This window comes from Fomitopsis serialis (assembly GCF_022376445.1).
Source record: "Fomitopsis serialis strain Sig1Antser10 chromosome Unknown B0H18scaffold_34, whole genome shotgun sequence".
Taxonomy (NCBI): domain Eukaryota; kingdom Fungi; phylum Basidiomycota; class Agaricomycetes; order Polyporales; family Fomitopsidaceae; genus Fomitopsis; species Fomitopsis serialis.
The window spans coordinates 64,247-76,989 of record NW_025954994.1 but is presented as its reverse complement, the minus strand read 5'-3'; the positions used below and the strand labels follow the sequence as shown (position 1 = coordinate 76,989).

Here is a 12,743-nt window from a genome sequence, read left to right as displayed (position 1 = left end):
AACTCTCCTAGATCGTTGTCCGGATTTTGGGTGAAGGAGCGACTCCGAAGGAGTCCGAGTACTTGTTGCATTGCGATTCTCGCCTCACTTGGTCTTGCAGTAATGGACGGCTTGGCGCAAAGGGAGGAGGGAAAGGTAGCAGAAGTGAAAGCGCAGGACAGCCCTTTTATAATGAGAGAAAGTGGAGCCCTTCAGAAGCCGCGGCGGAGTGCGAAATGAGTACGAGACGAAGGAGACGTCACACTGCAGTACCGTCTGACGGATTTGGAAGGTGCTTCTCCTTAAAAGGCAAGTATTATGACGCGTCGAGTGCACGACGTCCGTTAATTACCTGTCAACGTCAGATCCTCTGTCGAGTCGATTTGGTTAGCTCCAGACGCTGCCTAGATGAAGCAAGCCGGTGTGAAACAAAGAAGCCGACGCGTACGTACACGGAGCGGCAAACTCCGTGTCGATCTCAACCTTCCCCAAAAAACGAACGGTGGCCACACAACGTTGGCGCTTAAATCCATACCGCCTCGACACCCCAGCTCATCTACATACTCGCCGTGACTTGGCTGCAAATCCACTTCGAAAAACGTCGTAACATGTCTGCAAAGACGGCCGGGACGCTGCCAGATGGGCCGGATTACCTCCATCTCCTCCTGATCCTCTACGGGTCGGCGAAGGGCGACTCCTCATCCGACGATCGCTTTGGTCAAGACCAGAGGCGCGCCGAGGTCGATATTCGTCTCAAGCTGCCCCGCGCAGGCATGCGCCCGCCAGAGATCGATAGCTATGCGCGCGAGTTTGTCGGGCTCAACTACGCCAGCATCAAGCACACGCAGAAGTGGCACTGCGAGTTCTGCGGTGCGTGTCCTCGGCGTGATATGACGCGTTTCAGAGACTCAAAGCATGTGCCAACCAGACAAACCAGCGCGGATGTCCCAGCAGGACGCGGCGAGCTGGTCGCACCTCAAGCCGCCCCGCTCGAACCTCTACGTACGTCCCGATCCCCGCAACCTCTCCTGCCCCCCTCACTCCATCAGTCTCCATGCTCACCCGCCCGTAATCGCCACTACAGTTCCACTTCGTCTGCGACCCCAGCACGGGCCCGTGCGCCGCGCAGCTGCGTTCAGCGCACATCCAGATGGCAAGCATGACCGGCCGTCCGCCGCAGCCGCCTGGCCCGCGCGAGAACCCGCTCGACTTCCCGCCCATGGCCGTCTGCGCTGGGTGCCAGCGCGAGGAAACGGTGGACGTGCCCACGAAAAAGTGTAGTGGGTGTGATTTGACGAGGTCGGTGGATGATTTTGTGCGTGTATGCTGTGTGAGCTCTACTGAATACTTACTGTCAGGTACTGTTCCGTTGAGTGCTAGAAGAACCACTGGCGCGAGCATAAGGCGTTCTGCAAGACGCCGAAGACGGTCAAGTGGGTGTGGCCGTAGAGAGTGGGTCCTCATGCTGCAGGGTTGCCGCGCTCTCTGCGGCGCGGTCTATGGACTATTCAAAACGTCGCGGAAGCTTGAGGTAGTCCAATACAGTTTCGCTCATCACAAAATGTTTCGTGTCGCGCTTTCGGACTCCTGTCTGGTCACTCCCTGCTTGTCGATTTGTCTGTACTTGTATCCAGTGCGTATATGCTAGTTCCAACGATTCGTGACGTTCCGTGTGCCACGTCATGCGTAGCTACATCCAATCGCCCAAGTACACAACGGTACAAGCGCATGGCTAGGAGTATCGGAGGCGATACAGGCAGTATTCAAATCGCCCCATGTACACGCCCTCGCGCCTTCCCGATAGTTCGTTCGAGCACAGCACAGTCCGCCGATGTAACGCGTCGAACAACCTTGTGTTCGAGGCCAGGTATCACTGTACCCGTCTCGTACGCGTGCTCGAGGTAAGTATTACGTCCATCAACGCGCGGTCATGATGGCCCCACCACTCGGTCGCGCCCACACAGTGGTGTATGCGGTTTCAGAGGAACCTCGTCAGTGTGGAGACGGAAAAGGCGAGGTTCTTGGTGCATTGGTCGACAGATGAGTCTTCAGCGGCTCCGCCGCCGACTCGGTGCGCGGTACACATCGTGGACGTCCACATCACCGCCGGACCAGGTGGGTAACGAACTCGAGAAGGACACCGGGAGAGGACGAATTGTAGTACTTATGCATAGCAATGCGGTGAACTGTCGGTGCATCTGGGGCAAGAGTCAGCAATGGAAAGAAGCGCCCGCCGGCAGCGGGCAACACACCTTCGCCATCATTGGAGACAAGGCTCCAGAGATACTAGCAGAAAGGCCCATTGCGGCGAGCCGTGTTCTAGCAGGTACATCGTAGCCTCGGAGACCGGATAGCTATTGGGGCGTCGGAGGCCGGCCCCCTGCAGGCGCAAGTGGTTCATGAGGGCGCAAGCTCACCGTGGTTCCTCAGCGACAGGTGGACATTCCATAGGACTCCAGAAGCACCCGGCATCATAGGATCACGGCTGCCCAGTACCTGAGGTCCACCATGTTGTCTCGGCAGCCTAGTAGTCATCTCAGGCAATGGAGACGAACCACTATGCGCCTCGAGTCGCCGCGTTGCTTGAAATGTGAGTCAGTGCCTCGATCATCTTGCTGAAGTGATATTAGCTCAAACCGAGCATCGCAGCGGCTGTTCACCCAACTGGGCTCTCCGCGGTCCACCACTGAGTGGGCGCTGTCGATTATAATCTATGCTGTGCTAGCCTCGCGATGTGGTTGCGGTAGTGTCCGCAGTGAGGAACAATAACTATGCATCCTACCTCGACCTGGACGAGCATAAAAATCAGCTCTGTCTGAGGCTCTAGCTCCATCCCCACTCACCTCATTCACTCCAGCACTCATGAGTCGCCAAACCGTCTCCCGCTTCACGACGATGAATGAAGTCCAGATGGCGATGAACGACATACTGAACGATCCTCACGGCCCCGACGGCATCGCCTCGAGGCTTTCCCCCTCCGAGCTATCGTTCTTCAATGCGACACCCACTTCTACCTTCCGCCGTCTCCTGGTACTGAGGGAATCGTATCACCTCAACCACCTCGACACAGTCGACCGCACCTATACTCTGCAGAGTCAGCATAACCAAGCGACTCGCCCGAACGAGCCTTCGTCGCCGCGCCTATACGGCTTTGACAAGGCATACAAAGAGATCACCGACAGCACACCCGGCTGGCAGACTCATCACTTCCTCGACCTAGACTACACCCCGCGCGGCGTTTCCTCCTGGCTGCTGCGCACGAATGAGGATGCACATGGAGTGGGGATCACTCTGCGCCCGGGAGCCTCAGGCACCCCGTCGCAGGCTGACCCCTGGTTCCGTGAGCGGTTCCATGAGTGCACTGAGGATATATCCCGCATCGCTGATGGACGAGCGAGTATCGGTACGTGCCAGATACTGTCGAAGTGTCCGGGCTCATTCCCCTCCGCCAAAGGACATATCCCGAGCAGAGGCTTTGACCTCGTCCTTGCAAACGCCTCCATGGCGCTGCCCGAGGATGTCGCGCCGTGGGACGATTATGTCCACTTGGTATACGCACAGCTGGTAGTGGCGCTGCAGCACATCGCCGTCGATGGTACGCTGATCATCAGTCTCCCGACGCGGCCGCTCGTCTGGGTCCTCGATATCATTGCCGTCCTGAGGCAGTCGTTCGAGGGGCCGGGGTCTATCACGGCTGTCAACCTCGAGCCAGTCGATCAGACGAGGAGGTCGATCGCCTACGTCGTGTGTCGCCACTATGGGGCCTCTGAAGGTTCGAGGCGCCTACACAAAGCGATCATAGATCAGAACCGTACCAGTAAGAGCGTACATGCTTTCTTGAGAATAGCGTGTCCCACTAACGTGGATCCTGTGGTAAAAGCGGGCACTGCCAATGCTGGCGGAACGTGCCCGCGCCTTTCTAGTGATTCGGACGAAGGGATCCTCAGTTCCCAGCAACCATTCGTGTTGGAGCTCTTCGCGCGCATATGGGAACGGCAGCACAATGCCATCTACGGGCACTACCAGGAAATTCTCAGACAGGCATATGGAGGTCAGTATGACTTTCGCTCACCATTTAATGGCGTGACGGGGTGGTGCTAACCATCGTTTTGACTTTCCAGGCGGCATTTGAGATATCTGCCCTGAGCGGACGAAACGAGACTGACCTTCGTAAGCCTCTGATTCAGTCCACTGGCAAACGATCTACTCACCATGCAGCAAACCCGCGCTAGCAACATTTGGTCCACATTCCACGCCCTGGCGTTATACTCCGCGTAATAGTTCCCTAATACGCGCTCTTCTGGTTTCCTTTTGCTTTCTTCGCTTTGCTTCGTCGCGCAATTCCCAGTTTGCTTTCCAGATAACTTTGCTGTCGCGTTTTTCTTGTTTTGACCTATCCGTGTGTATGATAGGATGAGGGTCAGATATCGATTGTCAGTTGTACATATGTACGCACTCCTGGAGTGTATTGATGTTGTGCGAGTCAAATTCGAGTGGTGGTCTACCTCCGTTACCGTCAACACGTGCTTGCACATAAGAAGCGTGTACAAGGGGGACAAGAACCTTCGTTATAGCACAAACGAGACGATGGTTGCGTAGTCACTTGCAGGCGAATGAACACCAGGAATGAACACCAGGCGTGTCGTGGTTAAGGGATTCAATGTCGCGACAAGAATTTCTCTCACCTAGACGTTCGATAACGCCGTTGGAGGAGCAGGGTGTGGCCAGGACGCCAAGTCAATATTGAGGGACGCGAACGTCCTCGAACCGAGTCGCATCCACTGCCACTGTGCCAGAGGTCGCGTCGGTGGCTGGTCAGCGCTTCAGCTAGCGCTGTCACGCACGGGTTTCGCACACAACCACCACCATGCTTCATGAATCACACACCAACCATACTTGTGCAGCCGAAAAAACACACACTATTATCCTGCTATTATCTCTAACAGTCGTGTCTGGCTTCTGTACGCCTATTATAGGTCAATTCCTTGTCGTCGAGAGGTCCGTCACATAATCGGCGACTGAGAGGTCCGGCAGGGTCCAGCGATTGCACTTCAATTCTTCTCGTTCGCTCACTAGTAAGGTAGCTGTCACTCTACGGCTACGAATCACAGTTCATACGGATAAAACAAGCTTGAAGACGATGATCAGGAAATGTCGAGGTACGTGTGAACTGCATTCAATGCTAGGCGAAGGCCCTACTCACCTCGTAGACATTGATGCCTGGCAGATTCTGTGGTGCCTTTCAATGTTGCATTCAGCAGACTATGCTATGCTCTCAAGACACGGGTATACTGTGCTTCTGTACATCCGGTCTGCGGCGCAGCGTATCGAATAAGCCCCACCGCACCGCAGTCTGAGGGCGCCGGCGGAGTTTCTACGGGCCTCTTTGGACCCAGTCGACCTGTCCTAAAGGTATGTAGATACTGTACTGGGGCATGCTGTGCGTGGGTAAATTTGGCAAAGCTCGTGGAAGAAGCTTGTCGGACGCCGCTCGGGCAGTGTAGAGTCATGACCCATGGCCACGATTGATCCGCGTATAGTCCACGCAGCCAGATGGTTGGTGGGACAGGTCTGCGCGCGGTACACAGCATCAGTCCACTTTGCAAGAAGATAGCGCAGCGTGCATTGCGTTAAACGAAGTAGCAGGGCTCCTATCACATGCGGTACAGGTCTCAGAGAAGCCCACTGTACTATGACTCAAATCGCTGCCGATGGTGCGCAATTTAATTCATCCTCCGGATCAGTATGTCTACTCCCCACGTCTCGGAGTATCTTCGTATGCGACAGCATCAACTTCGTCGATGGCTGGTTTCTACCACCATCTGAGAGCCAGATACACTACTACGTCGAGTCATATACGTCTTCTGCCGCAGTATAGAAGCTCACATTGCATCGAGTCATACTCGTCAAATAGGCTTCAGTGAGTACCGTGATTATAGTGCCCTCTTCTTGGCTTATTCCAATTCCACAGTTGCTCGCAGTGGCCTCAGGCGCATCGCTCTGCGTCCGAAAGCTGGAGCGAGCCTCATTCATCTATGGCTTCTGTAGCTGCTAGGACACTATGAGTGGACTGCCATCGGGCTACGGACGGCTGTCTGACAGGAGCCGATCCGGTGGTAGGTGGATTGTCTAAGTATAGGTGGACGAAGCTCGAGTCGTGGTGATGTGTAGTACCAATCAGGTATTTCATTCGTCAAATGAAAATTGTTCACTAGAGAACCGAGTGCCGCAGCTCATACATGCATAGCATCTGCTGTCCTGTGGTTTACCACCGAGTGAACGGTATACGTCTGAAATCTCTACTGTCCTAGCCTCATGTTAGGGTACCAATATCGACATAGCACTGTAAAGGCAATGACTCTGCACCGCCTCGTGCTCTCGACCTGAGAGAATATAAACAATAGCAGCCTGAGTAACATGAGTCTGCAGCCCAACCACTAGCACTCTCCTCTTTCGCCATGGATCGTGACACCGTCTCTCGCTTCAAGACGATCGCCGACGTCGACGCCCAAATCGACAGCGTACTGAATGATAGCCCCATCCTCATTACCTCGAAATTATCTAACTTCGAACTCCCCTTCTTCAATGCGTCGCCCGCCCTCCGCCGTCTCCTGGTGCTGAAGGAACTCTACCGCCTTCACGACACCGTCGACCGCACCTACACCGAACTCGCCCGCCTTAACCGGAGCCGGACCGCCACTCCATCCGACCTAGAAGACTTCAAGAAAGCTTTTCAAGAGATTGTCAAAATCACTACTAACCGTTACCCTGCATTCCGCCTGGTCTTGGACCAGGCCCGCCACTTCCTCGACCTTGGCTGTGCCCCGGGTGGATTCGCCACCTGGCTTTTGCAGAACACACTCATGCACGGAGTGGGGATTACCTTGCCTCCGAGTGCCAGTATACCTGGCATCTCGGTGCAGGGCAGTCTTCAGTCCCTTGCACCCCGGTTCTCAGTGTACGAAGAGGATGTTTGCTCGATCGCTAGGGGGCAATCAACCTCAATCAATTGGGATACTACTGGTATGTATGGAACACCATTGGTGCGCGACACTGAAATGACATCAATTTTCAGAGCATATCCCACCCGCAGGCTTTGACCTAGTCATAGCCAACGCCGCTATCATGCTAGCAGAAGGCGCCGTGCCACGGACCAAAAAGATTGACCTGGTGTATGCGCAGCTGCTGGTCGCCCTCGAGCACATTGCTGCCGGCGGCACTCTCGTCCTCTCGTTGTGGATGCGCCCTTTTGACTGGGTCATCGACATCATCGCGATCCTTCGGGATTCATTCGATTCCGTCTACGCCGTCAAACCGCGCTACCAGGCGAAGACTTCATTTGCCTACATAGTCTGTCAAAGCTACAAAGCGAACGCCGACGTCAAACATCTGCACTTGGATCACATCCGCGCAATCATCTGTTACTTTAATAGAACAGGTGAGCCACACTCTACTCGGTGATAGCGACATTGCATACTCACCAAGTCTCTACAGCAATCGGCGACGTCGATACGATAGCCCTCCCTCATCCGTCCGAAGCCGTTGCTGGACAGGCGATCCTCACCTACGTAGTGGAGCTATTCACGCCTGTTTGGGAGCGTCAATATGACGCGATCCGCTCGAACTACGACAGAGTCCTCCAAGGCCACGGCTCAGGTAAGTATGATTGCTTCACCTCTTGGCGGGGAGGCGTAGCGCTAATGCTCATCGCGATCTGCAACAGGTGCATGCCCACGCGTCCATCCGAACCAACGTTCGGAGTCCACACTAGCACGCATTGGCAACAAAAACCCGCAGATGCCTGCTGCACGGTCAACCGCGGACCATTCCTCTGACTGGCGAAGTCGCTCCGCTCAGCGCGACGTGACCCAGCGTCAGGAAGAGAAGAACATCGGATATAAGAAGCTCTTCAATACACCGAAAGGTGCGAGCGACCGCCAGTGGCGATGAACCACCGTGCTTCGGTACCCTCTTCGACGACTGGACCGAACTCACTCACGGTAAGTCTACCATGAACCCATTGACTGGCAGACTGCTCACCATTGTGCCAGGCTCACGTCGTCCCTCTTCCCTTATTCTCGGACTCTACGCCTTCGCGTTGTACGCTCGGCCCCTTGTACGCTCTTGACCCTCTGCGCTGTTTATGTTTCCTCTCAACTTTTTCTCGTTGCGTGACCCGGACGGTCCTGTGCATCATTGTCAATAATACGTACCTTGTTTCGTGTCGTGTTATGCTATGTTTCTTGTACGATACGTCGCTCCGTGTTTTGTGTTACCTACTGTTGTCTGCGCTTAGTTGGACTCGCTCGCGTTGATGCCTGTAGCGCCGTCGCTGCGTATACGATAAAATGCCTCGATGTCGTTGGCCACTTTCCCTCATCCAATATTGTACCCGCTCCTCGACCTGTTGTTTGATTGTCTCGATTACTGCACCAAGTCAGACATTGATCAGAGTGACAGCCGAAAGGATCGTACGCCCGACCAGGCCGCATAGATCCAGTCAGGTTGCGTGCTGACGGCAGATGAGCTGTCTTCGGGGCCTTGACAGGCCGACCATTTGGCAACGCCGTCGCGATTTCCACTCCTCCAGATAGCACTCACGTTCAGTGAGTATAGCGCAGGCTGTCGGAGCTAGCCATCGTCGGTCCCTTGATAACAGCAATATAGATAGGAGTACACAAAGAAGTAGACGTTGCAGGACGAACTCTGAGCTTGAAGCAAGTATAAGGATTCGCTGCGACGCCTTTGGTCGCTATACTGTAGTGATGGCAGCTATAGAGAAGCGTACGATCTTTTTAGCGCTCACGTACAGTCGTTCTGAGCGCCTCCGCACCCTCCTCCTGCACGATCTATACATCGCTATCCATGAGATCTGGTCTGTTCATCTCTGTCTAGATGTTCTACCGGGCTAGTGGCGATTCAAGCCGAATATTAGTCTGGCTGTGTTCTTGAACGGAGTCATTGCCCCTTACGTTTCGTCTGCTACTGTATCGCTCAGCTCGCTGGGGCTATTGCGGCTGCGGCTGACGTCCTTGCGCTCACACCGGGTCCGCCGTTGTTGAAGTAAGTGTCAATCGTAGCCTATGACCTGTGTCTAATGAAGCGTTCAGCACTGTGTTGACACACGGCGTCAACCTTGCCCAGGCTATGTTCGTAGAGATGGTCGTCCGATCTGTGGTGCTGGTATTGTCCGTGGTTATATTGGCGGCAGAGAAGCATCCTGTTATTCCTTGATCTCCGGTGGAATTTGACGAACGATCAAAGTTGCGCTGATGGTTGAATGTCCCCTTATTTCTCAAGGTCAGCATTGGCCTCACATCCTTCGTCTGTCATCTGTGAGTAGGATCCATTGTGCGTATACTGCGGTCCTGATGTACGCCTCGTTTCTAGCTGGGAAGTGTGTCACACATGCCTGTGAGCGTTTCCCGGGCGTTTGTACCAGCCGTCGTCAGAAGGTTTCCATACAGCGGTCAGTGGGTAGTAAGTGTATAAACCTGCGCGGCACGCCACGGAGGGCCAACTACGACGCGAGTACTGGTCTTCCGCTGGGCTCTCTGGTTCGAACGGACGGCACAATCTCATGCTTGCTGGTGGTTCTGGGAGCGCTAGGGGACATGCGCTACGGGCCTGCCGCTGCGTATCAGGCGTTGGCTGAGACGTTGCTGTAGGGTTGCACCCATCTGTATCTAGCTTCCCTCATCCTCTATGATCAGTTCATACCATGATGTCATTCCCTTGACCTTCTTCGGCAGTGCGTCTGGTCATCATTTTCCCATGTCCGCGAGGCAATTAGGGCTTCTTCAATCCATCCGTATGTACCGCCCAATCGTGCGTCGAGTCCGACTAACGGCGTCAGAGTCTGATCTGATTAGCATCTTCTCTATCTGGACCAGTCCAATAACTACACCTTCGCATTGGCTCTCCTATCACCAATGGCACGACCGGAACCACACATGCTGGCAGGTCAAGTCTGATTGACGTCCGTCAATCCGCAGATACCCATCGCAGAGAATCACGCCGCGTCGAATTGTTGCGTGCGCGAGGTCGCCGGGTAGGTCATCATATGTCGCATCAGCGTTGGTCTGACCTCCGAGCGCATTGACAGTGGCTTGTATGGCCACACATCACTCCGACCTGGGGCGTCCGCGGGGCCGTCCATAGTGGCACGAGGTTCGGACGGTGGCATGCTTGGGGATCCCCTTCACCAGCCTCGGATGGACCGCCATGTCCTTCAACATAAATATGCCTTGTTCGCGGTCAGGTTTCTACACTTCTCTCCCTCGCTACAGGTCTCAAATGGTCGAAGACCGTTGTCTCAAGATGCCCAGCAGTTCTGGTGTCGGCACCAATGGTCGTGCTCGGAACGTAGAGCCCAAAGCGCAGTGGTCACTCACTGACTTCGGGCACACCGGTGGCGTCACAGAATGGGTAATAAAGACCATACATCTGGTTGGGGACTGGATCTACAGAGATTTTCATGAGCGACGGCAATCGATCGGCGGGATGGACAACATATGGCTCCTCCTGGCCGACGTGACCGACTTCGTTGAACCCTGTGAGCGCGCCGTTTTAGTCTGTCGCGTCATGTCTACTCATTACGCAAGACAGGTGTGCGCTTGGACATACACTCTGAAGGGAAAGTTGACGTTGGAAGACTTATACTCGGTGCGTTCACTCGTAGGTTATACAAGACTGCTTTCCCCGACGCATCGCACAGATAGCGCAACGTCATTGCGAAACGTTCCCGAAGTACAAACAACGGGTAACGTCTGTGCTCAGAAGATTGCACGGCGCCCGCTTCGAAGAGGACCCTGATTTCGATCTCAAGAACCACATCCACGCCGTCAGTCTCCCGGAACCGGCCGGGAAACGTGAGTTGAATGACGTGGTTCGTGAATTCTACTCCACTAGCGCTGCGTCTCGCTGGTGATGCTGAGATACTGTACCAGATGGGCAAGGTCATTGCTCAAAAGTGGGACCTGAAGCACCCACTGTGGGAGGCCATACTTGTCGAGAACTACAGGGACGAGACCGGTGCTCAGAGCGCGTTGATCATGAGAGGGTGGGTTTACTCTGTGTCTGTATCTGAGTACTCGCTGTTCCAACGCTGTATAGCCACCACGCCCTCGCAGATGGTCAAGGCTTTGCTATCAGCCAGCTCTACATCACTTCATATCACAACGAGCTCGTACACAAGATGGACTCGATGGCGGACTACCTCCATGCGGCGAAGCGAGGAGAGGTGCTACCTTCCAAGCTCCACCGCTCCCTCCGGCCTTTCGACTCGCTGGCGACGCATCCATATACCGCACCGCTACTCGAACTCGTCATGGCCTGCACGTTCTGGTTTGTATACGCTGGCTCGATGTTCGTCGGTCTCTTCTGGAGTGTCTACCAAGCTGCGCACCTGGCCGCTCTCTTCCCCCTTACCTTCTGGCGCGTCGATAGGCTCACAGGCCCCCAGCCGGGCCCGCGCGTGACGGAGCGGGAGTTTGCCAGCTCGCGCGTGTTCAGCATCAAGGACGTCAAGCTCTGCCAGCAAGCGTTTTCTGGCGCGAAGCCTGGTAGCGCGGTCGCTGGCCTTCCGAAGGAGCAGCGCGGGAAGACGCGCGCAAAGACGGGGCACGTCACGCTGAACGACGTTGTATGCGCGGTGATGGCGGACGTACTCGGGAAGGAGATTGCGTCCAGGCCCACAGATCAGATGAACGGCCTTTGGAAGCGGATGAAGCGGAAGCTGAGGGCGCTACTCCCTTCGCCTATCGCTTTCCTTATGTGAGGAACCAGATTGATCTCGCACTGCATGCTGATTATGAAGAGGTTGCAGACCGATGAGCACACGCGCTCCCGGCGACTGGTCGATGAAGAACCTGTCGACAGTATCCCTCGTGTACTTGAACCCATCGACAAATGTATCCGACGATGTCACAGTGCACGAGCTTCACACGCACATCCACCAGTGCCGCAGAGAGCTCTCCATTCTGAAACGTAGCCTGCTTCCGAGGCTGTGTTTCCATATCGTGCAGTTGACGGGTCAGTTTCCCGCACTGCTGAACCCATCCATGCTGGCGGAACCGATTCCACAACTCAAAGAACTATGCAACAAATGGGTAATGACGCCGATATATGATATGTTAATGCAATCATGTGAGCTCTGGATGGCCTCTGCTGTGCAGCTAGTACTCAAGTTTGTTTAGTCCTCGTTGTCCTGACAAAGTAAGGTACAATCTTCGTGCCTGAGCCAGTTGCTAACAGTGCGGGTGCGTCCAGCGTTCCTGGCCCGGCGCAAAGTACAATAACCTTGGAAAGTACGGAAGTGCTTAAATGGACAGTCCTCCCTCCTCAGTTCGGTAAAGGTGAACCTCTCTGGACTGCCTTACTCGATGGCCACACTCTCACTGTGACATTATACAGGCACCATCGGAATGGGGATAATCTCGTACGCCGGCGGGCTCTCCATCGCTGTCGCTGCCGATAAAGTGCCGTCCAGCCTCGGCGTCGCTGAACGGATATGCACGGGTTTTGAGGAGCGATTTGAGCTCTACGTACAAAGAGCGCAGGAGATCCTGGACCATCTGGACTAGACGGCTCGGTAGAGATACCTCACGCAATTTGTGTTGCCGTTCCCAGTATGCTGCTGCTCAAGTATCTAATGCTCGGACGTTACAATGGCATACACATCGGGTTGTCTTTCTTGATACAGCACCGTAGATTATTTGAATGGCACTCATGATACGACGTCACCGATGGAACCTCTGCGCGCG

The 12,743-nt window shown here is 54.8% G+C and overlaps 4 protein-coding genes across 4 annotated transcripts; all 4 read left to right on the top strand.

Moving 5' to 3' along the window:
• The first annotated feature begins 468 nt into the window (after positions 1-468).
• Positions 469-1,524, top strand: B0H18DRAFT_365383 (uncharacterized protein). The gene is made up of 4 exons (XM_048037776.1): positions 469-849; positions 908-981; positions 1,064-1,294; positions 1,360-1,524. Exons 1-4 carry the CDS (start codon positions 588-590, stop codon positions 1,426-1,428), a joined length of 636 nt encoding a protein of 211 aa, XP_047893226.1. The 5' UTR covers positions 469-587; the 3' UTR covers positions 1,429-1,524.
• Positions 1,525-2,841: 1,317 nt separating this feature from the next.
• On the top strand, positions 2,842-5,675 carry B0H18DRAFT_954952 (uncharacterized protein; the record flags this gene model as incomplete). Its single annotated transcript, XM_048042308.1, has 6 exons — positions 2,842-3,382; positions 3,434-4,030; positions 4,956-4,977; positions 5,056-5,138; positions 5,303-5,391; positions 5,520-5,675. The coding sequence occupies 6 exons, from the start codon at positions 2,842-2,844 to the stop codon at positions 5,673-5,675; spliced, it is 1,488 nt and encodes a 495-aa protein (XP_047893225.1).
• A 762-nt stretch (positions 5,676-6,437) lies between these two features.
• Positions 6,438-7,929, top strand: B0H18DRAFT_1119241 (uncharacterized protein; the record flags this gene model as incomplete). Its single annotated transcript, XM_048033917.1, has 4 exons — positions 6,438-7,002; positions 7,055-7,417; positions 7,474-7,635; positions 7,703-7,929. 4 exons carry the CDS (start codon positions 6,438-6,440, stop codon positions 7,927-7,929), a joined length of 1,317 nt encoding a protein of 438 aa, XP_047893224.1.
• A 2,511-nt stretch (positions 7,930-10,440) lies between these two features.
• Positions 10,441-12,731, top strand: B0H18DRAFT_908469 (wax ester synthase-like acyl-CoA acyltransferase domain-containing protein). Its single transcript, XM_048041525.1, has 9 exons — positions 10,441-10,545; positions 10,588-10,644; positions 10,697-10,867; positions 10,929-11,041; positions 11,095-11,754; positions 11,807-12,126; positions 12,177-12,195; positions 12,250-12,335; positions 12,394-12,731. The coding sequence occupies exons 1-9, from the start codon at positions 10,483-10,485 to the stop codon at positions 12,561-12,563; spliced, it is 1,659 nt and encodes a 552-aa protein (XP_047893223.1). The 5' UTR covers positions 10,441-10,482; the 3' UTR covers positions 12,564-12,731.
• The last annotated feature ends 12 nt before the right edge of the window (positions 12,732-12,743 follow it).